This window comes from Ceratotherium simum, chromosome 2 (genome assembly GCF_057802395.1).
Source record: "Ceratotherium simum simum isolate JZ-2026a chromosome 2, ASM5780239v1, whole genome shotgun sequence".
NCBI lineage: Eukaryota > Metazoa > Chordata > Mammalia > Perissodactyla > Rhinocerotidae > Ceratotherium > Ceratotherium simum.
The window spans coordinates 22,779,171-22,806,993 of NC_141901.1; the positions used below are offsets into that span (position 1 = coordinate 22,779,171).

The 27,823-nt window shown below is 43.7% G+C and overlaps 1 protein-coding gene across 1 annotated transcript in view; it reads right to left on the reverse strand.

Annotated features, from left to right (window-relative positions):
• Positions 1 to 26,240, reverse strand: part of SMYD2 (SET and MYND domain containing 2) — a 49,408-nt gene extending 23,168 nt beyond the window's left edge. Inside the window, exons 1-2 of the mRNA XM_087439126.1 lie at positions 25,914 to 26,240; positions 7,099 to 7,162 (exon numbers count right to left, since the gene is read on the reverse strand). Coding sequence (XP_087295252.1) covers positions 7,099 to 7,162; positions 25,914 to 26,086 — 237 coding nt within the window. The 5' untranslated portion in view covers positions 26,087 to 26,240. The remainder of the gene's footprint in view (positions 1 to 7,098; positions 7,163 to 25,913) is intronic.
• Positions 26,241 to 27,823: the final 1,583 nt, after the last annotated feature.

A 27,823-nucleotide genomic window follows, 5' to 3' on the forward strand; every position in this document is an offset into this window, starting at 1 on the left:
ACTAGGCACTCAGTAAAGTTGTTGAATGAATGAGGATATCTCCCTATGTCCTTCCCTCCACGCCCATTCTAAGGAGGAAGGATACAATGTCACTTAATGACTTAATGAAGTACGTACATGGTACAGGCCCTTGGCTGAAGTTCTGTGCGAAGATGTTCCGCAGAGTTAAATAACACTGTGCCGAATATAACTAAGACCAGGGAGAGAAAGAAATGACAAGACATCCACAAGGGAAAAGAGGATCTGTTTTTAGCCAAAGGCTAAAACGACAGCACAGTGATGAGGCAAAGAGGTAGGAACAGGTGGGTCCAGCTCCCTGCAGACAAACCAGCTCCCTCTCCAGATGCAAAGCAAAAAGGGAAAGACAAAGAGGGCTTCAGGCCTTGGGATATCAGAGGGAAATGGCGACCACCAGCTGGGGACAGATGGATAACTAACTATGAACAAGTGTCCACTATGACCCCAGAAACTCTAAGAAAAAGTCTTTGCAGGGCCTTTAAGGTGCTGGTTCTCTGAATGGTAGGTGTTGTCTTTGGTGTGTAACAACCATGAGCTCCTGGGAGAACGAAGTTTAATATTAACATTTCTAAATATGACTCAGTTATTATTTATTAATAGAATTAATTTATTAATATAAATCATATAAAATTAATGTTAATATAAATAATACAATGTTGACATTTACTGATGTAAATGTCCTCAAAGGGAAGGGAACCTAACTACAAGGAATGCTCTGAGAGGAGAGGAGAGTGCTGTCAAGTAGGAGGACACTGTTCTGGGGCTCAGGAAACCTGCATTCTTATCCCTGCTCCTCAGCAAAGAAGCTATGTGACACTAGGTAGGCCTCCTAATCCCTTTGCATCTGTATCCTTGGCTGTAAACAACATGATCCCTAAGTTACTTAGCAGGTCCAGAATCCTGAGTCTATAATTTTACACCTTCCAAGAGTGATAATCAGATACAAAGCTTGAAGACTACCAAGAAATGCAGGACCTTCAAAGAGGGAGAATCAGGCATTCATGCAACCATAAAGGGTTGTTGTGAGGATCGCATAAGCTCATCCACAAGAAGCTCTTAGAACAGTGCCTGGCACCCAGTAACTGTACATTTACCGGTTCATTCATTCATTCCGTGGGCCCTGCAACTGACCCCAGAGGCAGGGACCAGAGATGAAGTCTTTGACTTTAAGTAGTTTCTGACCATATCAGAACACGAGGTAAAAGTAAGACCACCCATAATGTGATACAGTCCCACACGCAGCAGTTAAATCAGAAAGCTGGACAAATTCAAGGAAGTGCAGAATGACATAAGTTTCTTTAAAGGAAATTTACCAGAATAATAATAAGTTTTCACTTTCTATTGGAAGGTGATGAGAGACGGGGATCAAGGGAGCAACGACACAGATGTACCATAGTGGCACTGCTCGGCTTTAATTCTTAAAAAAAAAAAAAAAAGGTGGGGGAGGATGGGATCCGGTAGAAATGTTGGAAAGGTTCTGAGCACATCTGGACACACCTTCGCCATTCATAGAGATGGTCCACATATCTTAGAGAACCTGACAAAGGCAATTTTCCCATAAGAAATTCTAAACAATCAGATTGGACAAAATGGAAAAAAAAATTTAGGCTAGCCTGATGAATAAGAATGAATGTTATCAATTACTAGTTTGTTTTTGTTTTTTTAGTATTGGCAGTTTCTTTGCATAGAGAATGGTTTTGCGACACTTCGTGCTTTTTAAAACATTTTTGTCAGTTTTTCTAAAACTTATTCTACTCCTTTTCTTCAAAAGTCAAGCTATTACTCTTGCCCTGATTGCAATCTTTATAAAATTTTATGTAAACTCAGGTCCTATTTTCCAGAAAAATAATACAGTCATGCACTGCATAACAATGTTTTGGTCAAGTACAGAGAGCATATATGACGGTGGTCCCAGAAGACTAGTACCACATAGCCTAGGTGTATAATAGGCTATACTATCTAGGTTTGTGTGAGTACACTCTGTGATATTCACACGACAAGCCACTTGCCTAACACATTTCTCGGAACGTATCCCTGTAGTAAAGTGAGGCATGATTGTATCCAAATAAATGCATAGGAAGGATTCAGAAGGACAGATCCCAAAGTGCTACTAGTGATGTTCTCTGGAAGGATAAGATTACGGATACTCTTTCTGTTCTTCTTCCAGTCCGTACTTGCTGATTTTTCTATAATGAGCACAGATTATTTGTGCAATAAACTTAAAACAATCAAATCTATGTAAAAGTAACACATGGAATTTTTTCGTACCCTTTTTAAACTTCTGATTCACTTTCAGCCACTGTAGTAACTGCTTTGCATGACTTTGCTTTTCGTGCGTGGACAAAAATGTTTCAAGATGCAGAAAGAGCTGCAAAATTGTCTCATGCTGTACCAGCAGTCCCAACACTGGAAGAAAAGAGTGATTGTTATGTCATCCAGTTTTCTGCTGAGCCAATGATACATTGTCTTCCTGGATAAGGAGATTGGATTTTTATTGTGAAGTCCCCTTTCCAACTCTTGATTTGGTGTTTCTCTTGTAATGGAGCTTTCAAAACAGACACAGTCTACCTGTACACGTGCATATGTAATTTCCTGAAATGTGGAATAGTGTGCATATGTGATCTCTTAAAATGTGGAATAGTAAGAAAATGTCATAGGATTTCTGCTCTCCATTACATTATCTTCAAGAGGAAAAGTGCAAAAGGAATAAGGTGCACACTGACCATCTCATACGAAGACGACTGACACTGCTGAACTCCCATCGCGAGGACAGATGCTTGGTTTTATATTCCCATAAAAGAGTGATGGGATTTGTTCATTCATACACATTTTCTCCAACTGATGACGTTAAACATTTAGAAAAAGGAATGGCTCGGTTTACATGCTTCCTATGTCTGGGTTAAGAGACCAAATTGAATTTAACCAGGATTGGACCTACGACTCTGGCCCCACTCACTAATCCCCCTCAACAACGACCAGGTCATATAAGCATTTCTTAAACATTTTCCACATTTCGGTTATTTTCTAGTTGATAAAAGCCAAGAATTTTCTCACATCTTTAGTCGCATGCTCCTCACACATGCTTTTTTATCCCCATCAGGGCATGCCCCTTCCTACTTCCAAGAGCACGCTCATAACCCCATGACCTCCATTTGCAAAACACAAATAGTTTTTTTCTATTTGTTAATGTTAAAAAATAATACCCTACATGCAGCCCAAGAATGTTCTCCTCCACAGTGATTCCTCTACACAACAACTTTCTAAAACTATTCTCTTGAACATGTCATGGTGCAATTTAATGAAGACGTCTCAGTGAGTGAACAACACACTTAGCTTTCCAGGCATATTTATAAAAATAAATATAGTTCATTAAAACACACAGGTTACAAAACAAGCCTAACTAAAAAGGAATTTCTATTTCTTTTATATTTCCTCCTATTACCCTTTCATGCGTCGTCAATTAAAATCTTTCCTCTGGCAGGATCACAGTGAGTCAAGTGAATGAGGAGGGAAGTAAACAGGACAAGATACGTATAGCCAGATTGTATAAAATAAAGCAAAGTCCTAATGCACTGCAGATAGAGAGCAGAATAAACATAGTGACTGGGATCTCCTAAGATGCTGTATTCTGTGGAAAGAGGAAACCCTCCACGAGGAATGCGTGCTTTAGCCCTCTTGGACAAGTTTCTGGCAAAGACAACAACACCGAAAGGGGCTCTTCCCTTTCACACTCATCAAAGGCCACTTCTCTTTCTTTGACACATTCCCACAGTACCTCTTCTGGAGAGTCCTCAGGACTCTCAAGCAGAGTGATGGGAAGTGGAAAAAGCCCTTCCCTAGCAGTCGGTACAGTCGAGTCCCAGTTCTGACCTTGGGCAGGTCACCCAACCACTGCAGACATTGTTTTCTTACCTACTGACGGGTTGGAGCTGATAAGCTCCATTCCAACCCCACCATCTGCTGTGTGATACCGACCACCTGTGACTCCAGGTGGGTGGGGTCTACCTTTGAAGAAGGCCCAGTTAATGACTAGCAGCTGAAGGCCATGCTTTCCTAGGTGGAGAATCACTCAGTTACCTTCCTCTTCGCTGCTTATTTTGCGCCACGTTTTATCTTGTAGCAGAGCCTCCACTTTGATCCCATCCAAGTATTCCTTTAGGCGGAACCCTGAATACATTTTTATCTGGAGCAAATGCCCCAGATTCCTCCCTAATGATTTTATGTAGGAAGCCCTTGTACAGCCATTTATTTCTAGGCACTTACTTTTATTAAACCCTTATGACCACTCTATCTCATTATAATACACTGCCCTGCACTTATGCAGTTCTTCAGTACTGAAGGATGGAACACCTTAATGGCCATTAGCCTCTTCCTTCAACAATAGGAGACAGATGAAATGAAAATGAAACTTATGGGTCATATCCAGCCTGTCACCTCGAGAAACAAGGGGCTGCAGGAGCTGTGTTATCACTCGTCATCTAGGAGGGTACTCTGGTCACTAAAGACTTAACAGAAGCATTGAAAAATTGAATTGCAGAGGTACTCTCCAGGGCTGAGGGTGCCCTGGCCCAGGAACTGGACGAGTAGCAGGGAAGAGTCCACATCATGAGGCTGACACAGCAAGCTGTCTTGGCCTAAGGCCTTTGAACATGACTTAGAATCACATGACTGTATCCTCCATCCTGGGGTTCCTTGCTACCCAAGTGATCTCATTATGATTTGACCACCTGTACAATTTGTCTACAGGGGGAGAATGCACAGACTGTCACACTGCTGTTGTAAAGTAATAAACAGGCACTCATGGTACTTACAGGTTGGTGTATTTGGTTAATGTGAACCTCCCAAGGGAAGGCACCCCTCACTGTGTGTTCATAAATGAGGTTTGTGAGTCTGCAAGTCTGGCAGACTAGGTCCTGAAGGCAGGGGAACCAAAATGGCCACCTCAAAAACTCCAACTTGGACCATGATGATTCATCAAAATAATGCCACCTAGTGAGGCCTCATGGAAGAGAGCTTAGCAGCACACTCAGGACACCCAGAGATAACCTGGCATCTCTCACATTCTGAGGTTTTATATTAATGCAGACGTCACAGTTAACTAGAGAAGTTAAGACTCATTTTGTAATAAGCATTACTCACACTATAACGCACACCACTAGTGTTCTCAAGTTCTTAGAATCCATCCATTCTCTTAGGTTAAAAAAACAAGTCCCTTAAATCTAAAGTATGCTGTATACTCTATTCTTTGCATAAAGCTAAGCTTCAGCCCAGTCTGAATGACTGTAATATTATTTTTCATATGCCCTTACACCTGTATAACATCACAGTTTATACAGAACTTTTATATCTATTGTATCACTAGGCCCTTACAATTCATCGGGATGTGCACTATTGTCTTCACTTACATTTGAAGAAATTGAGACTCAGAGACGTCCTGTGACTTGCCAAGTTCATAGAGCTAGTAAGCTGCAGCGCTGGGATCACCTCCTCCTCCTAGTTCATGTTGTATTGTCTCAACTGTATGTGATTTGCTATCTTGTTTCTCTCAAGAACCAGAACATAATGAGTTAATTTTTCTAGAAGCGTTTAACTTAAATATAGAAACAGCTAACTTTTCAGGCCTGGAATCAAATCACGTAATTCCCAGGGCTTGCTGATCTCTCCAATGCCGCGGCAATCTAACCCCAGAATGTTCTCTCCACAATGGGTAGGTGCAAAGTATGATCTCTCCTCTTCAAATGAAGGCACATTCCCTGGAAACTCAGCTACCAGCCCATTTACATTCTCGCCGTCACGCAGGCTGACAACCTCTGGAAGCCTGCGTGGGAGACACAGGGAAGTAGACTGTGCATGTGGCCTTCGGAGCCAAGGAAGACATTCCCAAGCCAAGGGCTCGGCCTGTGCTTATTCTGGCAGGGAGCTGTTGTGACCAGAGCTCTACGGTCAGATGAGAAATCAGGCTTAGCAACCTCTCCCACTGCTACATAATGCTCTTTGGGGACTTTCAGAGGCCAACCTCATAGGGAGAAGAGAAAGAGAACAATGAAATAGTGGGTAATCAGAGGTAGCCTAGGGGTTGGGGTGGTAGGGGAGGTGAATGACACCAAGTATGGGAAGAACAACAACAAAATGAAGTGCAGATATGGAGAAAATCATTCCTGTCACTTAAAGCCACCATTTAATAGCATCAGCTTTTCCCGAAGTGTATTAATAGGTTTCCCTTAAAAAATAGACTGAGGAGGGTTTACAGAAGTTGAAGATCATATTCTCCCCAAATTCAAATTGTTAGAACACAGAATGCATTTTCTGTGGAATACCCATGAACGTTTTGTGGAACTAGTATCTAGTAGAGAATTTTGGAAAACACTATTCTTAGTTCCTCAAAGAGCGTACCAAGAGCTCCTCCGAACTCCTCCTTAAGCTTGCCATTCCCGTGTTACAGGATTTCCTCGAGACTTATCCATCAGACCAGATGACCCACGGTCTACAAGCAACCAGCCTCCTGAACCCGCTCAGCCCTGGCCGCTTCCGAGGCTCTAGTTCCAAGTACAAGTTCAGAGCAGCCGCTGTCTGGCTGTACAAAGGCTTTGCCAGGGGCTATCCTAAGTCTAGCTGGGGTCAGGCTGGGTCCAAACAGCCCAAGAGGGATGTGTGGCCTGCTACAGGGATTTATAAACATACAGACCTGTGTCAGTAAAAATTTTAAAATTTTAAAGATGGCATTTTAACATTTTTCATTTGTCATCCCTGCATGTTCCATCTGTTGCTGGCAGCCTTGGGGGCAAACTGTCAAGCTTGGTAATACACCTGCCTGTATCCAACATGGCTCTCCTCCCACTTCTCCTGCACTTCATTTTTGGTCCTGCATGTGGCCCCAAAACGTTACTGCCTATCACCGGCTGCCTGTTAGCCCTGGGCCAGCACCGAGGGGTGTCCAGCCACATCCTCCGCCACAACTAAGCTTTCCAGCTCTGGCTGCAGGAGGGTGCTGGGGGACGCCATGACAAGGAAGAGGAGGACATTGGGGTCCCGATCTTCAGAGGAAATAAGGCCCTCCCTGCCAGGTGGCCCAGCACCTACCTGACACTCCACATTGCAGTAAAATGCCTGCTTGCATCTTCCACATTTGGACAATCCTTCTTTCCTTAAAAACAGAAAGGGCACTGTAGTGGCGAGAGGCAGAGAAACGTGAAGCTGCACATTTTATCATGCAATCATAAAAGCCATCTGGTCGGAAAGCAGAGCCAAGATGCACCTTACCTTACTCTCCCACCGAGAAGTGGCATTTTCCCAAAGGAGATTTTGACCAGATCCAGTCTTTGAGTAGGAGCGAGTTAGTCAAATCGCACACGCTCCAACAGTTACCGACCCTGACAGTGTGAAGGGCATTTTCCAAAGAGATGAATACCATGCTTTTTGACTCATGAGCCTGGCTTGGGACGCCACAGCTGTTAACATCACCTGCACTATTACTCAGTAGTTTGGGGCAAGTCAAAGGCTCTTATGTCCTCATTTTCTCACCTGCTCAAGAGGGACAGAAATAAACAGAACCGTCTTGGAGGTCTGATGTCACAATGACAGAGGGTTGGGGTACACCTACCCTGGTGAAAACGCGATGTGAGTGACAACCTTTATTATTTAGAGACGGAAGAAATGCAGAAGATAGAATTGAGTATGTCAGCAATTTAAATGTTGTCCAGAAAAGTTTAAAAATAATGCAACTGAGCAAGCGGGGACGTATTCTTGAAGAAAATATTATTGGATCTGATTGGTATACCCCCCCACCTTGTCAGTGTACTATTGAGCGACTCTTCTGCCTCCTTCATAATTAGGTCAATACTCCCCATTTGTTGCCATATTATCGTCCTGCTTCCCATAAAGGACAAAGATGTTGTTTCTTAGCTGTTAGGTGCTGGTGTGTTTGTTGTGTTAGACAAGCCACAGCTTTTTCAAAAATTGTGAAGCCACTGAATCAAGCCACACGCAACAGAATTTTTAAAAAATTTTTTGAGGTGAGGAACAACTATGGCGTTAAATCAGAGCGCTATCTGTAAAACCCGCTGTCTGATTCTCACCCACCCCCCCAAAGCCAGCTCTCTGACTTGTGGAAATGCCACAACCAGGCCGGGCATTCTCGCTGCTGCCAGGGGTGCTGCACTGCAGCGGAGCCGCCCCATCCCCAGCCCTTCTGCAGCGTGCCTGGAGGCGCTGACATTTTATAATAGACATAATCCCGCTGCAGAGTCCTCCTCTGCTCCTTGTCAGCGAGTGGTAGTCACCACACTACTCCCACGGAATCAAGAAAGCATTCCGAAAACGCTACTGTTGGAACTAAACAGACTGCCTTGCAGTTTTCATGACAGCGCTTGGATTCCAAGAAGCAGACTGAAGAATGTGTGGGAGAAAAACACGTCTTGTGGGGGAGGCATAAATAAATATTCCAAGTTTGCACATCTCAGTAGTTCAAAAAGGAACCCACTACTTTAGCAGAGTGTATTCTCTGGCCTGAAATACCCCCCACGGGTGCATCTGAACAAGATGCATGGTCCCTGCTCTCTTTCATTTCATACCAAGGGAAAAAGGACAAAGGTGCGCTCAAAAACAACTGTGAAGTGACTTGTAAGCAACTGCTAAGTGATGTGGACCAGGAAGAATCGCCAAGGGGATGGAAACTAAAGATGGTTAAAACCAGGGGGGAATTTTGAAAATTCTTTCCAAAAAGAGGTGCATTTGCAAATGAATAATGGATGGGTAGATGCCACCCCATAAAAATGTCCTTCTGAAACAGTCATTGTTAATGTTTGTTTCTGTAGGAGGAGAGGTCACAGAAGCTCTTTGAGAATTTGATTGAAGCTATTAACTCCCCTCAACAACCCACCTTCTCCCCGAGCCCCAAAAAACAACAGAAAATTTTGTGAAATTTCAAGGGCTCATGAGCCACCTAAAGCCCATACACAGACTGCTGAAGAGCCTCTGAAACCAGAGTTAAGACCCCTTGATATAAAAGAATAGGAAATTATCACAAAAATATCTTTATATTTTATATTTTATATTTATATAGCTCTACACCATACAAAAAAGAAAGGATTATATAGGTCTTCCTGCACAGATGGCAGCAGTAAAGTAAACAGGAAACCAAGGTTTGTTTTCAGCTTTAAGGTAACATCCCAGGGAGAGAGAATGCAATTGGACTCTGGTGAGCTAGGGAGGACTCTAGCGGGATTTCAGCAAAATAACAAATCTCCCAAAGGCCAGGCTTCATTCAACCCAGCCAGTCACCAAGTCCACAAACCACAAACAATGAAGAACAGGAAGAAAAAGCTAACGTTAAGTGTTAGCAACATGCTACATAATTTCTGCTATCGACCCCAGTGGTTCTCAAGGTGTGGTCTGCAGACTTCTGAGGTCCCAGAGACCCTTTCAGGGAGTCAATGTGGTCAAAACTACTTTCAAAATATTACTACTGTCTTGACATTTGTGTTGCAGAAGGTGTAAGATGTAAAGGTGCCTGGAGTGCAAAACTTCTGGTGCCTTCGTACAAACCAAAGCAGTGGCGCCAAATTGTCCCAGTATTCTTCACCTCCACACACTCATAGTACGGGGCCAAAGCCAGTTTCACTTAAGAATGTCCCTAAGGAAGCAGTGACAAATATTAATTTCATTAAATCTCAACTCTTCAGTATGCATCTTTTTGATATTCTGTGATGAAATAGGAAGAAAGCATAAAGTATTTCTGCTGCCTACTGCAGTATGATGGCTGTCTCAAGGAAAGGCACTTGGTGATCACTGGATTATCAAGTGAACTAGCCACTTGTTTCTTGGAATACCATTTTACTTGAAAGAACAACTTTGGACAAACTGGTTACTATGACTTGAGTATTTGGCAGACATATGATGGAAATGAATTAAGTGAGCCTGTTACATCAGGGAAAACAATTGGCAATATTTGTTGCCAATGATAAAATTTGGGCTTTCGAGCAAATATTAGAATTTTGAAAAACATATATCTGCCACCCTGAGCTTGACAGTCTCTCATATGATGAGATTGGTGGTGATACTAACAATTGTGATTTTTTTGATATAGTTTAATGAAATGACTCAACTTTTAGAAGGTGTATGTAATTTAGTGCACCAATATTTTCCAAATGACCAGTGTTTGATGTTTTAAAAATTATGCATGGCTAAAAGAGTCATTCAAAGTACAAGATAGACCAAGGGATTTTAATGTAACAGAGTACATAAAGTTCACTGACATGGCTTCAGATTGCACATTACAACTAACCTTTAAGACAATATCACTTTCCGAGTTTTAGTGTTGAATCAAAGAATATCCACAATTAACTGAAAAGGCTATTAAAACGGACCTCCCTTTCCAATTATGTACATATCTACACGAGGCTGGATTTTCTCCACATAACTTCTACCAAAACTACATAATACCACAGACTGAATTCAGAAGCATATCTGAGATTCCAGTTGCCTGCTGGAAATGCAGACATTAAAGAGATTTGCAAAACTATAAAACAACATCACTATTATAATGCTTTTGTTTTGGGAAACTTCTCACAAAAAATGTTAACAGTAATGGAAAAAAAACAGTAATGGTTATTGCCATTTTAAAGTGAATGCTTTATAATTTTCTGTTTTAATTTCAAATATGGTAAATATTGATAAATATAACCCATATGAACAAAGGCTCCATGGAGTTCTCAATTTTTCAGAACGTGGAGGGGTCCTAAGACCAAAAAGTTTGAAACCTGCTGATCTATCTTAATAATTATATCAGCTCTATGAAGAAGTTATTACTCCTGTTTTTCAAATGAAGACAATGAGGATCCTAGAGGTGAAACATCTAACCCAACATGGTCATTCAGCAAGTAGGTAGCAGAATCCAAATTCACATACCAAGGTGTACATTTTGTCTTCATCATACAAGAGTATCTTTCCTTGAGTACTGTGACAATTATCCAGGAGGATATACTACTTGAAGCAAAAATAATCTATATGTTTGGATAAGCTAATAGTAATAACAAAGCATAAGTAAAGGCATTCTTTGGTCTGCATCATGTCCCAGCTCCCATGGCATCCCGTCAATGTCACTTTGCTTCAAAATGAAATTTGGGGACAGAGCATCCCCACAAAGAGGGCCTTCCAACCAACTGCAACACAGGAATCGATTTCACTTGAAATGCATTGAAACAAAACAAAGGTTGATTTTCTATTTAGTTTGTGCAAAGAAGGTGCATCCCTCTCATTCAGTATGTCAAATCTAAGTGTTCCTCAGACACACACTGGGCGAGTCCAAGCTGGATGGTGTCCGCTGGGAACCGGGTGACAGAACACTGCAGCTCTCACAAACAGCTGAGAAGCTCTGCCTGGCTGGGGGCAGATTTTACTGTATATACGCTCATTAAATCAACCACCTGGTTATATGTGAATTTTCTTAACATAGATCATCCTGAGCCCGACTGCCTTCAGAGTAGAGAAGGAGAAAAGCTAAGCCCGTCACTGAGAGCGAATCACTTAAGAATCTCCTTTGGGGGGCCGGCCCGGTGGCGCAAGCAGTTAAGTGCGCGCGCTCCGCTGCGGCGGCCGGCGGTTTGCTGGTTCGGATCCCGGGCGCGCACCGAGGCACTGCTTGGCAAGCCATGCTGTGGCGGCGTCCCATATAAAGTGGAGGAAGATGGGCACAGATGTTAGCCCAGGGCTGTCTTCCTCAGCAAAAAAAAAAGAGGAGGATTGGCGGATGTTAGCACAGGGCTGATCTCCTCACAAAAAAAAAAAAAAAAAAAAGAATCTCCTTTGGTATGAGCAATTCTAGACGAGGTGGAGTGGGGACAGGAGAGGGAGCTCTGTTTATATTATCCAGATACGTGCTTCATGCTCTAGTTCTTCCCATACTAGGGAGAGATGTAAACTTTTATAAGCCTAATGTTTGAAACTCAAACCAAAATTTGCTGACCTGGTACCTGCACTTTGTGTGTGCTTGAGAGAGAAAGAATGAGAGAGAAAGAGAGGAGATACCCTATGAGTATGAGTGTTTGACTCTTGCTGACTGAGAAGTTCAGCCAGAGAGAAACTTCATAGGGGAGATCCATTTTCACTGCAGGAATATACAAGGCATTTGGAATAAACTCTGTTCCTACAAAAGACACAGCCGTAAATCTTTCATTGCCACTGAACCTGATCTGAATTGTCCAGGAGGTTGGGGGAAAAAGACAGCAAAACAAAGAAAACAAAATTCCCCTCAAAGACAGATTAATAAGGGTTACTTGGAGGAATGAACTGAACCCCAAGGAACAGAACTAAAAGAAAGTGAAAGGGGAATCCCTAACAACCTGTCACAGTGGTTCTCACCCACAGCTGCACCGCCCGTCTGGGCCTGGGGCAGAGCCCAGCAATTCTCCTTTGCTTGGTCTGTGCTGCGATTTTTTGAAAGCTCCCCAGGAGATTCCAATGTGCTTCTAGAATGCACAACCACCGGCCTAGGCCTGTGTCATCCATCCCGGTTGAGTGTTTTTTCGACTGCAGAATTTGCTGAATAATGTTGAAACCTTCTTCTCTGCAATGCAGGTTGTTTACAGTGTAACTCTTCTTATGGATCGGGTTGTTTAGCTAGCTACTTTGATGATGAATGTTTACGTAAGAATAAAGTGGCTGACACAGTATTTTCTAACTGTGACAAGAAAGTACAGATCTTGGGCCAGCCCCGTGGCTTAGCGGTTAAGTGCGCGTGCTCCACTGCTGGCGGCCCGGGTTCGGATCCCGAGCGTACACCGACGCACTGCTTCTCCCACCATGCTGAGGTCGTGTCCCACATGCAGCAACTGGAAGGATGTGCAGCTATGACATACAACTGTCTACTGGGGCTTTGGGGGCGGGGGGGGGAAGTACAGATTTTCCTCAACTTACGAAGGGGTTGTATCCTGATAAACCCATCATAAGTTGAAAAGGCATTCAATAGACCTAACCTACCGACCCTTGTAGCTTAGCCTAGCCTACCTCGAACGTGCTCAGAACACTTACATTAGCCTACAATTGGGCAAAATCACCTAATACAAAGCTTATTTTATAATAAAGTGTTGAATATCTCATGTAATTTATTGAATACTGTACTGAAAGTGAAAAACAGAATGGTGGTATGGGTACAGCATGGTTGTCAGTGTATCGGTTGTTTACCTTCGTGATCCTCAGGCTGACCGGGAACTGCGGCTCGCTGCTGCTGCCCAGCATCCCGAGAGGATCATACGCCTATCGCTAGCCCGGTAAAAGATCAACATTTGAAGTATGGTTTCTACCGAATGGTATCGCTTTTGCACCATCATAAAGTAGAAAAATCTTTTGTAAGTCAAACCATCCTAAGTCAGGGACCGTCTGTATTCTGGGAGCCGGTGTGAGATTTAAAAAAGAAAGCCTCAGCTTTCTTTCCTCCTGCTTGGATTCCTGCTTCACAATTTAGGATGAATCTGATGAGTGCGTTTCCCACATCCCTACCTCAAATGCTTTTCTCTTTCTGGTGCTTGAGATGCTATGTGGTCTTAGGAAAGTTATTAATCCTTTCTGAGCCTGTTTCCTCCACTGTAAAATATAGTTTCTACATCATAGGTTATGAAAATTAAATGAGAAAATACAAGAGGAGTGTACTACTACACTTTTAATTAGCCTTCACTCTTCTGGTTTTTTTTTAAAGTGATGTCAACTACTGAAATATCTTCAGTACAATCTCACTCAGACTCGTATTTAGAGGACTGATGTTTCCAAAGCCTTTGTTTTATGGGCAAATATCTACCCTACTGTGCATGGAAGGGCTCTTTGAAGTTAAGAAATGGTTCCGTCCACAAAATGAGGAAAGAAATGTTATAGGAAAATACAAGTATTTGATTATTAGTGACTGGAACAGAACTTAGAAGACACGCTCCTGTCATTTTCTACTGGAGGAGACACGCAGTGATTAATTTTCTTGCTTTTAAAATTCTGAAGCCATGAAGATCAACAAGTTAGAGATGTAATTAACAACTCCTGCTAGTTAATGCGTGGCCGCAGGTGCTGTTGGTCTAGATAAAAAGGATTTGATCCTGTAAGCTCCCTACTTTCTGCTACTGAAATGAATGCTTAGTGGGTTTCACCATGAAAGAAAAGGATACTGCCATGGAGGGGGTTTGCAATAACAATTACTTTTAACTAACGGTGACAGAAGAAGTGACAAGTAGGCTCTGTTGAACAGAGGCAGCCCCAGCCAAATGAAAAAGAGAAAAGGAAAAAAGCGCAGTGGCGCAATGTAACTTCACCATGGGTTGAAATAAGACAATCAGAAACAAAGTTAGCCTCCCACCCAGAGAGAGTGGTTACACTAGCAAATTTTTATTTGAGAGAAATAAAAATTGGAGGAATTGTGGCGGAACCCTATTATAACCCTGGTCAGCGGGCAAGGAGAATACCAAGGCTATAGGTTTTTGTGTAATCGTGAAAGATGCTCCACATAGCACTTTAATCCACAATGTAACGGGGAAACGGGACCCACGTGCAGCGGGGAGCTTCTTCCTGAACCTTCCCCTTCGCGCTGGGCTTTGTTCTGAGGCTTGTTAAAAGTTAGAGCCCAGGGCCTAGATCTAGGGGAGGCGGGAAATATTTAGGGCACGAAGGTAGCAACTAATAGGTTTTCCCAACTATCAAAATAGGAGCCGTGATTTACAAGGCGAACGCTGGGCTTGGTGGCCAGGGCAATGAATGGCTGACCTTGTTATAAAATTATGACACTGGGGGAAATGGGGTGATGTAGGTCAAAGGGTAAAGAGTTTCGGTTACAGGTTCTGAAGATGTAACATACAGCATGGTGACTGTAGTTAATAATACAGTATTGTATACTTGAAAGGTGCTGAGAGCAGGTGTTAAGCATTCTCACCATACACAAAAAAGTTAACTAAGCAAAGTGATGGATGTGTCAATTATCTTGATCTTAATAATCATTCTACAATGCAGAGGTATATCAAATCATCACATTGTGCAATTTAAATATATACAATTATATTTGTTAACTATTCCTCAATAAAGCTAAAAAATATTGTAAACATGACTACATGTCACTGATTCACTACAAGTCAAGGTCAGCAATAAAAAGAAAAAATGATGACTCTGATTTAGGATTTGTTTTAATGCAGGCTCTGGCTGAGATGAAATTTACCCGTGCCTTCGAAAGAAAAACATTCACCAAGCTCATGGACAGAGGAGAGAAATATTCAGTGAACATTAAACGACTCTTTTCAGCCACTGGACGACACCTACATCCAAACCTCATCTTGCAGGCCCTGTAAAATCCCTAACAATTAAAGCCTGTCCAAAGAACGAAGGTATGCACTTTTAAATTTTAACGTCTTCCTCTGGAAACGCTTTATATCTTAACTTCTCCGCGAGATCAGAATGACACTGCTTGCTACTTGATCTTTTACTTCTCTGATGCCTACTGATTGGAAAGTCAAAACAAAAGAAGCAACTAGTGCCTTACTTTTTAACACAGTTCTCTCATAAAAGAACCGACAATAAGTAACATCTACCATTTCCTCCAATGGTACAATCAATAATAAATGTTATCGTTAGTACTTTGTAATGAATACCAATAACATTAGATTCCCGTATGACATAGGTTGCCTTAACATTCACAACACCCGGGTGATGAAATATCAAGGAAAAAGACAAAACCAAGGTCATATAAATTTAGCTAGTTAAAAACTTAAAATGCTCCACACAATATTCCTCACTTCAACATTCTGGCCACAGAGTAGGAAAAAAACATGTAAAAATACCTTTACAACCTAATGCTAAATGTGAATTCCAGAACACGGTCAGGCCCTCTGCAGCCAAACATAAGTATTAACTCCTTGCCCAAGAAACAGGTGACCTCTTCTGAGTCTTACTTACATGAAAACACACCTTTTTAATTGATTACAGAAGAATTTTAAAAGGTGACACTCTTTCACCCCTTTGGTTTTATTTTCCTGTAGACAAACAATAAAAAATTGAACTGCCAATTTGTTTAGCTGAATACCCCAATTGTAGACTTTACCTTGGGAACTCAAATTTATCAGATATTGTTTGAACAGATATAACAGACATTTTTCTTTCAATTCATATTGATTCCACTTTTATTTCTGAATAAAGAACATTTTTTATACTATAAAACCTTGTACGTGAGGCAGGAAAGAAATATGTTAATTTACCTGAGCCAAAGAATTTCTATTCCAAAAGTAGTATTTTCTGTGTAAAGTACCATGCCAGGCTCCGGAGGAATGATATTTTTGTAAAAATTGAGATATTTGGGGAAATAAGCCCTACCTTCGTGAGAGTGGTAAATATAAATGCAAAATGATTCAGCACCCAAATGGCCCAGATGAGGCTGAGTCGAGAGCAGGAAGTTACTCTTAGGACTGAGCTCTTTACAGACACTGAAGTTAGGGCACTCACAGAGGATGTGGTCTTATTCATCTTTGAATCCCCAGGGTTAGAGCATAACACCTGGAATAGTAGGGTATTCAAAAAATGTAAATAGTAAACTATTGCAAAATAAAGTAGTAACTAAATAACATGAAGAGATCTGTGGGCTGAAGTATTTAAGAGGAAGTTTCATAAAAGAGATGGAATTTGAGCTGGATCTTCCTTGAGGACACACAGATTTAGGGTACTAGGCCTTACGTGGGAAGGAGGCTGAGGAAGGAAAGGAAAAATCCACAGCAAAGCATTCTAGGTTACAAATGGACAAAAAGGAGCATAATGACATAGCACCTTGGTGGGATGCTGGAAAGATCACCCAGATGGTGTTTAGGGTTTAGGTAAAAAAGTAGCGAGGGGTAATGCTGGACCAAGTGAGAAGGACACTTAACACGGAGTCAAGATTTTGTCCTGAAGAAAATAGGGATAAATGAAGGGTTCTGCGAGTGTTTATAAGGATTCACTTCCAAGAATGATCAGAGTTGTATATTGAGATAGGTGACAGGCCTGTCCAAAGAGCCACTAGGAAAACAAGTTGCAGAAATGAGACTATTCACTTAATAATATTTAATGAGGTATCAGAGTGCCAGGCCTTGGGCTAAGTGCTGGGGCTACAAAGATGAGTAAGACCGAGTTCCAGCACTCCAGGAGCAAGCATGACGAAGGAAGTATGTACAAGGTGCACTGGGAGCAAAGACGAAGGGAGCTCATCCAGTCCACAGAAATCAGGACAGACTTCTCAGAACTGCAGAGTTAGCCAGGCAAAGAGTTAGCCCGGGGTGTGGGGGGGGGGGGGGGGACTGGGGGGGGGTGGCGGGCAGGGGGCATCAGTGAGACGCATGCGTATCACTGCAAGCAGTTTGGGACAGCTGGAATGAAACTCACACTGTAGAGTAAGCTGGACTCAAACATCACTCCTGATGCCTGGCCTTAGAGGTTCCCCATCAGGCAGCCTCGACTCCACAGTGGAGTTCTAGGATGACCCTTCTCTGAAGAATCATAGAAACAGAAGATGGAGGTGCCCTTCTTTCCCCTCTCTCTGTACCTAGAAAGTATTTAGTAGCTGGGCGTCTTGGAAGGCCTGAATATGTGCCGAAATCAATTACATATTGAGTGAAATACCTAGTAGATTGTCTCTAAATCCCTACTACTTTGTGAGCTCGAAAGTTTTTAAGGTGAAAAAACCCTAAAGGCTTTTTTTAAGTGATATTTAGAAATATTTACTCAGGTGTACGAGTAGACTAAACGTCATTCACTTCCAAAAAATGTCTACCCAAAGCTGCTGCTATTTTAACACAATGTAGGGATGTGACAATTTCATTAAACCTGTCTTATCGCATAAAGCAATCTCTTAGTTTGCATAAGTCATGAACTAGGGTGTGTGTTTAAACATTGTGGTTACCAGAATTTTCTTTAGGACATACATGGATTACCAGTTTTCAACTAAATAAAAGAAAAAGAAAACACTCAACCCCAAAACCTTACTGCCTTCAACAAAAAATCTGCTGAAACCTTAAAATGTTCAAGACACTGTGGGTAAAATCAAGATGAATAAAACCTACTAGAATATAGGCTCGATGGTGGTAGGGATTTTTGTTCCTTTTCTTCACAGCTGTTTCCCAGAGATTTAGAACCCAGCAAGTGCTCCATAAATATAAATATCTGTTGAATACATTAAAAACAGAATCCCTCCTCTCAGGGAGTTTACCATCCGCTCATAATTAAATGGCTCTTACTGTGGAGGTTTTAAGAACACGTGAGGCTGTCACTGTGAACAGCAATCGTCACTCTATTACAGATTTGTGCAACTGACAAGAGATAAGAGATTTTTCTGGGGTCACGTGGGCGAGTATCTCCTATGCAAATATCATCACCGTGAGGAAAATCAACACAATAGGAGCCCACGACCCACATTCCTGAAGAGTCTTTCCTGGTACTCACAGATTGAAGAGAAAGAGCTCCTCCTGTCCAAGATCTTTTCATTTTGTCACAGATTGCAACATAACTCCTTTCAAGTGCCAGGATATAAAATCCTTAAGATTTTTATTTGGCTCAAATGAAAAATAGTATCTATCTTGTTGGTTAGCCAGATTGTCTTTGCACCTCCCTCCCCCGGGGATACGCCTGACTTCAAGCCCTGGTGTGAACTGCACTTGTCCGGCGAGTCGTCCTTATTTCTCCCCTCCTCCATGGTGACTCTGGATCCCCTGGGCACCGACATGCCTTGTACATCACGGCACACTCGCTGATACACACCAGTGTCTTAGCGATCATAGCAAGCATTCATTTTGGTTTCTAGGGACTATCAACTTGCCAAAGAGAAGCATTTATGAATTCTCAGATCCACTCCTTCCTATAAAATCTAACCCAATGCATTTGAATAATATACATGCAATATTTCCACTGAGTCATCTGAAACCTTCCACTTCGTGTACAAGAGTCATCAGATTTTATGTTAATAAATTGGCACAAAGAGTTCCATACTATTTTTAAATTTTTGATTGAAGAAGAATCTGTGAGACACAGCTGGATTCTCAGCAAATGCATAGACTAGAAAGATAGGTTGTTTCCTGAACCCTCAAGACTTTATGGTATTATTTTCCTGCTAAATTGCATATTTCTGTCCTTCAGAGAAGTCTTGAAGAGATCTGATTTCCGTCTGTTCTATTGTGTCGATGTGAACGCCTTTTCGATTGAAAGGGAGGCCTCCGAGGGTGGTAGGAACAGAGTCAGCAGAAGTTACACAAAGTGAGGTGTGCGGCTTTGTGACTGGTTAGAGCGCCCGTGCTAATGAGGCCAAGGTCACGGGTTCAACCCCTGAAAAGGCAGTTACTTCAGTCAATTCCCTGCCGGAGGACTGCACCCCTCAACTACCACAGATTTGCTAGAAATCCAAAGACGTGAGGGTTGGGGATGTGGGTGGGAAAGGTGATGGTGATGTATAGAGGCTGATAATGCAAGTCGCTTGAGAGGGGACAGAGACCTCTAGTCCAGAAGTGGCCGCTCTCCAGGGACAAGGGGCCAGTGCAGGGTGGCCTCCCCCCTCGGAACTGCTACAGAAAACCCCCGAGCCGGCAGGCTGACTAGAGGAGGGCTCAACGTATGAATCTGGCCAAGTACAATCCGGGTGCCCTGTTCTAGGCCTGTCTAGTTCCCTGGTGATGATCAGGACGTACACACACACATATTCAAAGACATGCAGGCAAACCCAGAGAGGGGCTGTCTGAGAGGAGAAGGAAATGGGAACGGGGAATCAATAACAGAGGGGACACTCTTTTAAATCAAATAGGCCTCGCACAGATCAGAGGAAAGCATGCCTTAACTGAGAAATATGATTACCTCACTCTACATCTGAGGTCCAAAAAAAAGGGGTGTGTGTGGTGGTGGGGAGTGAAGTTAGTTAATAATGACTCCAGGAATATAAAGGATATTTCTAATTATTGATTGCCTCCTTGGGAGGCAGAAATAAAGTGGCATAAAATTGTAGTTATTTCATATTTTCTTTATATTGACAAAAAAAAGAAAGGAGCTATTAACCTAAGGCCAAAGAGGTAAGTGTAAAGCATCAAAATAAAGTAGAAACTTTCTTTGTAATTCTCTATTTCAAGTTCTAAAGCAGACAACTTTGCTGTCCCAGGTTCTCACCAATTCTGAGTTCTCCTGAAGACCAGTTGCTGCCAAACTACAGCACTAAGCCATGGATCTTTCCAAAGAAATTTAAGACATTTCTTAGCATTTTTTAAAGAAACTTCTGACAGCTAGTGTGCAATCTGCTTGTCCTGCAGCAACATCATCCAGGGGCTTCCTAGAAGAGCTGCACTATAAGTTCTATTTCCAAACCTCATCATTTTAACTTTGCACAGAGCAAGGTTCTGAAAAATGGATATGTTTAAGAAAAAGAAAAGTGGTGATACTCTGATTCTGCCCTCTCAGAGGGCACAGAAACAAACTCTATATGTAGGTATAAAGACTAAGATGACAAACTCATCTTAGTTCTAGCATATTTAAAAATATTTCAAACTCAAAAAAGGACCAAAGCCTAGTGTTCTTTTTATGTTTTATTGTATAATAATTGATACATAAAAAAGCATATATATTGCCCTTATGCAAATTCCAAAGCATTGTAATAAAAACATCTCTGAACTCATAGTAGCATAAGATACAGATCCAAGGCAGCTGAATCCATTTATTTGTTAAACTTTTGGAAACAGCGTGTTAGTTGGTGGAATTACCACTGGGGGAGGGCAAAGCAAGAGAAAAGAGGTGATAGAAATCACATTCGCTAGAGGAGAAATCACAGATGAATTAAGTCCCCGTGTCCAGGTGTGAACCACACAGTTCACACTCAGAATAAGAAGTCGTGGCTCCTTCCGTTAAGGACACAGAGCCTGGCCCTTACGAGGCACTCAATAAACATTTGACCAAAAATACGTGACATTCAAGGAAACAAGTGAACCTGCCCAACACTCAGTTTCTTCCTGCATAAATGGGATAAGGCCCTCTCTACACCAGCCATCCTTGGGAGGATCAAAATAAGACTGTATCTGGAAATGCTTTATGACCTGCAAAGAGCAACATGATTTAAAGGAATGTCATTTTATGTGGGATCTTCAGAGTTTTTTGATTGAGAGATTTTATGCAATTGCTTTGGGGGGGAAAGGTGTTAGGTGGTGGTTTTAACTCACCAGGGTTTGGATTTCACTTCAGGATACCCTGCTGTTCCTCTGTCTCTTTCATCTCAAATCATTTCCAAATGTGCAGCTTAGTCACTGAGCCCCTATAAGCTGTAACAGAAATTATGTCCCCCACATATGAAAAATAAGCATGTTACGGCACTCGACACATCTGAAGTCTTATGGACCGCTCCCTGCCACGGCTGAAAGAATCATGCTGAAGGTAAAGAGCAGAGGAGCCATAATATCATCGCTATGTGGAAACTTCTGTTTTCCTCCATTTCTCTTTTCAAATATTTGTTTAATCTCATGGTAAAAGAGTATTAAAATATCTAAGTAGTTTGGAGCTAGAAAAGGCTCTTTTTTAAAAAAAAAGCTTTAGCTGTGTAGGTTCATTATATCATCTCCTTAGGTTTTGAAAAATACTGAAAACTGATCCCAGACACTCCTTATTATTCTGGGGGACCTGAGGCTGAGAACTGCTGCTTTTAGCTCTGGGTCAAAGTGCCATCTGAATGATGACTCCACTGATCAACAATTTCCAGTACTCCTTCCCAGTATCCCCCACTCCAACCCCAACTCCATAAAAATGTCCCTGAAATGATAATATTTTATCACACTATTTAACAATAAGCCAGGAGAGCTCATCAAACAAGTACAAACGAGACACCAGGCTGATCTTGACAGCTTACTACAAGTTAGGGCTGCCCTGACCACTTGACTCCCCTGTCACAGGACTAGCTCCTTAGGTGGGTATTAACGTGCACATTTTACAGATAAAGGAACCTGGGAGTTCAGATAGGTTAAATAATTTGCTGAAAGACAAACCATCAGGAAAGGGTGAAGCCAGAATTCAAACTAAGTCAATCCAGCACCCAAGTCCCTCCTTTGTAGTCTCTAAACAAATATAAAACCTGAAATACTGAAATGTTGAAAGTGACAACACAATATGTCATTATCTAATATACAGATGGCTGGATTTTGTAATCTTTATTGTAACTTTTTAGAGGAAATCTGTTGTATGTTTTAATCTTACTACCCATTTTTTAAAAATACACATAAAAAGGAGGGAATTGTCTATGAGAGCATGGGCCCAATTTTTCATTCAGAAAGCAAGATAATTTGAGAACATTTGAAGCCAATTCTCTTAGCGACTCCAATTCTCAGAGAATGCTCTCGGAATCAGCAGAGTCACAGCGGCCCTAGGGACAATATCACCTTCTCATGTGCAGCTTCAGGTGGCCAGGACCAGGACAATTTCAGAGAACCTTAAGAAAACAGCATCAAGGGCCAGCCCCGTGGCTTAGTGGTTAAGTGAGCGCGCTCCGCTGCTGGCGGCCCGGGTTCGGATCCCGGGCGCGCACAGATGCACCGCTTCTCCGGCCATGCTGAGGCCGCGTCCCACATACAGCAACTAGAAGGATGTGCAACTATGACATACAACTATCTACTGGGGCTTTGGGGGAAAAATAAATAAATAAATAAAATTTAAAAAAAGGAAAACAGCATCAAGAGTTCATGGCTCTTAATACTGGTTAAGATCAAGTGAAGATTACTTCCACAGTTTGGTAAAATAATGGAAAAGAGGAGATGAATACTGCTACCGAATAAATCTGGGGACATCACGTCTTTATAGCTGCTGAAATAGGACATCTCGATCATAGTGCTGTGCTCATGCAAACATTTTAATTGTTAAAACAACCGCTCTGAGTGAGCCAGACATAATATAAATTCCCTGACACTGGGTTCCAACAGCTCGAATAAGGAGACTAAGTGGGCCTTCCTACTTTCCCCCCATACTCTGAACAAACTAACGAGAAAGACAACATTCTTGGCCTTAAATGACCTTAAATGACCAAGGGGGATATCTGCTCACCTAAGGAGCTGCACACAGAATGAATATTCACATGGAACACAGGGTTACCGCGGATTTTTCCCTTTCTGAGACAAATTACATCAAGTGTTACAATATGTCAAATACCCAATTTGAAATACAACATAAAAAATCGGCCATAAAAAGTTGGCCAATGGCCAAAAAAGTCTGTGTGTGTGTGTGGGGGGTGTGTGTGTGTGTACACATAAAATGTATCTAAGAGGTCTGATAAGGACAGCACCCAACTGAAAGACATTTATATTCTTAGCAGCTGCCTTCTAGCAGCTGAGGCAAGATACACATTTTCCCCAGTGTCACCCCCTGAACTGAGAAAATGTGATATAAATTTAAAACTCCCAGAAACAAACCTTTGTCTGAATTGCCCTGCCAGTAAGAATCCCATTGCACTGTGACCTAAGAAACTTCTATTTTTCAACTTATAGAACATACTAATTCCTGAAGAAATGACTTTTTTTCCTTCAAAATAAGCTAAACCCTGACACTATTAGAATGACACAGAAAATGTCATAGTCCAGTGTCTTATTTATCTCATGCAATATTGTTTACATTAAACTTGTGGCAAAAGGATGAGGAGTAGTTTTCTTTTTGTGCAGGGGAAGTGGTGGATTTTGCCCAGTATGCTTCAATATTTGAGAATTCTGCTCCTACTCCCTTGAGACACCATGGGACATATATGCGTTCCTCTAGTACAGAGGGACAGACTGATTTGTCCTCAGTCATAAACAAACAGTTGACAGAGGAAATGGTGCCCAATCTATGAGAATGATCTAACCACTATTTCTAAATTAACTGGATTTAATAGAAATCGTAGAGTCAAAGATTCCTAATTCCACAGGCAACGTGGTATCATTCTTTCTTGTACATTATTTTAGTTGATTTCAAATGACTCCTCGGGGAGAGAGAGGAAACCAACTGTGGGTGTTGACAGAAGTTCACCTAAGCCCAACAGAGAAAAGTGGGGGCAGGTGCAGTAGTACCACCCAACGCACGTGGCAGCCTGGTAAGAGGTTTAAGGCAACAGTTAGTGACACTAATAAAAGTCATTCGGAAAAAGGGGGGAAAAAAGCAAACTCTGTCATATATGGCAGGGCGATCTGCAAAGTTGCATCTGACTGTACACTGATGTTTTAAAGTTGGGGGGTGTGCAGTAGACACAGTGGGGAGACTCACAGCTAAAGGGAAGCATCCCTTAGCTCTGCTTCTCCCCTCTGAACCCAGAGGGATTTGATCTTGACTTCACTGGAGGGGAGGACTGGTGACAACCATCGGAGACCTACTATGTGCCTGGTCCCGCAGTCTTCTCTCACATGATGGACTCCAGGAATCACCAGGATCCCTGAGGGAGGGAGGCACCTTCTGTGCTGGGTGACCCTGCTTTGCTCCCGCCACTCCAGACACCCACACTGCTTCAGACTCCAAGCCACAGCGAGGCTCAGAAGATCAAGGGACCAGTCACAGCAGCCTTTTTAACTTTGGGAAAACCCAGTGCTCACTTCACTCAAACGTCGCAAAGTGGTGCCATGACCCTTTAGCTCTTGGCTCACCAATTCAAAGAGCCACATCACATACAGCCCTTAAGCTGCCCACGGCATGATTCTGTGTCTAGTTCCTTTCCAGGTCCCCCCCGAGCGGAAGACAGCTCTGGCAGGGAGTCTGCGCAAGATTACTAGAGTATTTAGCTTTTGTCCCTTCCTTTGCTAAGTCTTCTGGCGCAATAAGGTGCACAGATCTCGGAGACTGAGTACTTTAGTGTATATTGGACTTCAGACCTGTACTCAAAAGGTACCTGCAGGACCTCAGGTTGGCTTAATCTAGCCCAGGAATCTCCATTTCAAAGATGAAGAAACTGAGGTTCAAAGAAAGTAAAGCAGGGTTGGTTCCTCAGAGAGGAGTGGAAGGCCAGGTACAAACTTAACTCCAACGCCATGCTTCCTGTCTTGGTCATTTTCGTGAGCACCTAACCAGGGGGGAAATGGGCAGAACTGAGTCACACTTCCTATGAGGGCATTAGTTTTCTTGCCTGTAAAATGGACAAAGTGTTGCACCGGTGATTTCTAATGCACCTTTCGGGTCTGAAACTGTCGTAAGGCTTGAGCATGTAATTATGTGTTGGTGTATGTGAATATATACGCATATATACGAACACAGACATATATGTATATGATATGCTACAATTAAATACCATTTCCCGCCACACATTTTGCCTAATTTCCCCAGGGACCATGTTTTCCCAGTCCCACGCCAGCGCTAGATACGTCCCATCAGCGCAATCCCCCAGAATCCCGGGTGTGTGGTCAGTATCCCTCTGGCTTCTCTCCAGACGCCAAGTGCAGAGAAGAAGGAAGAGAGGCCACGTACTTGACATGAAATATTAACTGTCATTAAGTTCCCTGGGAAACGGCAAGTCTGCGGCAGGGCTGAGCTGTGGGGAACACAACACACCGCAGGAAGCACAAGTTAAAGGTGACAGACTATGGCTGCCCGAACCTGGGGCCCACTGGCATTGCATCGAGAGGGCAGCCCGTGCCCACGCTTGGACCGAGCCTGGCTCCGAGCCCACGCTGGAGGGCAGGACCCCGCACTCCCAGGTTTGCACATCCCGCGTGAGCAATTCTGAAACCGTGCCGTGCAAGGCGTGCAGCGGGAACTTGGCTCCTCTTTCCTAACGCACGTGGCACAGCCCCGCGTGGGGTTCAAAAGCGCCGCCCACCCACGCCCGCCCCCGCGGCCACTGCCCCGGACGCGGGCGCTAGGACCCGGCGCGCCGCGCGCACTTCCCCCCGCCGCGGTCCGCGGTCCGCGCCCCGGCGCGCGCCCCCGGCCCGCCGCCCGCGCCGCCGCCCTACCTGGCGAAGCAGTGCTCGCAGTGGTTGCCGCGCTCGCTGACCGTGAGCACGCAGGCGTAGGCCGGGCACGAGAAGAGCAAGTCCCCCACCTGGAAGGGCTGCAGGGCCCGCAGCCCCCGGCCCTTGCCCGGGCTGCAGAAGCGCTCCAGGGCGCCGTCGCCCTCGGCCCTCATGGTGGCGGCGAGGCGGGCGGGCGCGCGGGCTGGGCTGGCACGGAGGGGCGCCGGCTGTGCCCGAGCGGCGGCTCCCCGCGAGCTGTTATTGGAGCAGCGTCACCCGGAGCTGCGGGGGGCGGGGTGGGAGCCGCCCGGCAGACGCGGCGGCCGCCAGCGCTCCCCGGAAGGGACGGCGGCCCCGCCCGGCCCTCGCGCGCCCCCGCGGGGAGGGGACGCCCCGGCCGCGCCGCCCGGCGCGCGGGACCCTCGGCGGCCGCCCCGCACGCGCTCGGGGCCGTGTCCCGCGTGGCCGCGACAAAGAGCTGCGGCCCTTGCGGCTCCTGCAAGGAGGGCGGAGGCGGCTGCGCCTCCGCGGCGTCTCCACGGAGAGCCGGCCGCTGTCCCCTCTCCGGTGGGCGGGATGGGGTCGCCTGGGGGGGGGGGGGCAGGTATCCGAGGTCTCCCCTGGACCGTCGGCGTGGCCCGTAGGTAGACCCGCCCGTGGTAAATGGAAGGGAGCAGAGATGTTTCTCAACCTTCTGTTCTTACGTCCTTGTCAGAGACCCTAGAAGGAGGCTCCCGGGAACACGGAAGAGAAACCACGGTGCAAAAGTTGGACGTGCTGACGGTTAGAGGGTGCTTTCCCGAGGTTAAAGGTTTTTAAACTTTCTGAGGCGTTAAGCCTTCTAGGGAGGCTCTCGAGTATTCAGCGTGGACAGTCTTCCCTCTGCCCTCTAGAAGGAGTTAATTACGTGGACGGAAGAGGAAGTGCACTGGTCAGCCGAGCTCCCCGAGAGTCTGCGTGCTCTGAACCATGCAGAGGAAACTGGAGATAACTGCCTTCAAGGAACTTAGATTCTTCTTGGGGGCAGTGCCATGTTGTGGCCAGCACACTAGGCTAGAATTTGCCGTGGTTTTAATCAGTTTGACTACTCACTGTCATCTTGGAAAAGTCAATTAGGTTATGATGAGTCATATAGAGGATTTGAAGCACGTAAAGCTTATAGAACAGTGCTTGGCACGCAAGTCCTCCAGACATGCATGCTGTGGGTGTTATTCATATGAGAAAGAAGGGTGTAATCTGTGTTCCACAGAGGATGGTGTAAAGGCTGAAACTGATGTGCATGCAGTAAAGATTCAAAGTGTGAAGAGAGACTTTAGCAAAAAACACTAATACTTAAAACTAAGTTTGATCTCAAGCTGTTCCATGTGTAAGTTCAGGACTAGTTTAGCAAAGGGGAAGATGAATATGATTTGGAATATGCCGTAAGAGCAGATTTTTTGACACTTGAATAAAGTTCCTGAAATGAATAAGCCTCCAGCCTTCCTGTAAAGAAAAATACCTTATGGATACTATTTCATTTCTGCATTTTAAGAATCATTCACTGAGCACCCACTGTGTGCCAGTCACTGGGATAGAAAGATGGACAAAATGTGAGCCTGGGTCTTTGCATTTGACACATTCACAATCCAGTAGTCATTACCGTTAGGTATAGAGTATTACGGGCCAGGCATTGTGCTAAGTGCATTAAATACATTATCTCATTTAATCTGTGATTATGACAGCCCGATGAGTCAAGTGTTTGTCTCTCATTTCCAAAATCAGGAAACTAAGACTCAGAAAGAATAGTTTCCAAGGCCACACAGTGAGTTGCAGAATTTGGTTTCAGCCTCAACTCAATCTGAATGTGAGGCCCATGTTCTTAACCCACATGTCCCTCTGCATAGGAATACGGCTCCCTGAGATAAGTGTTA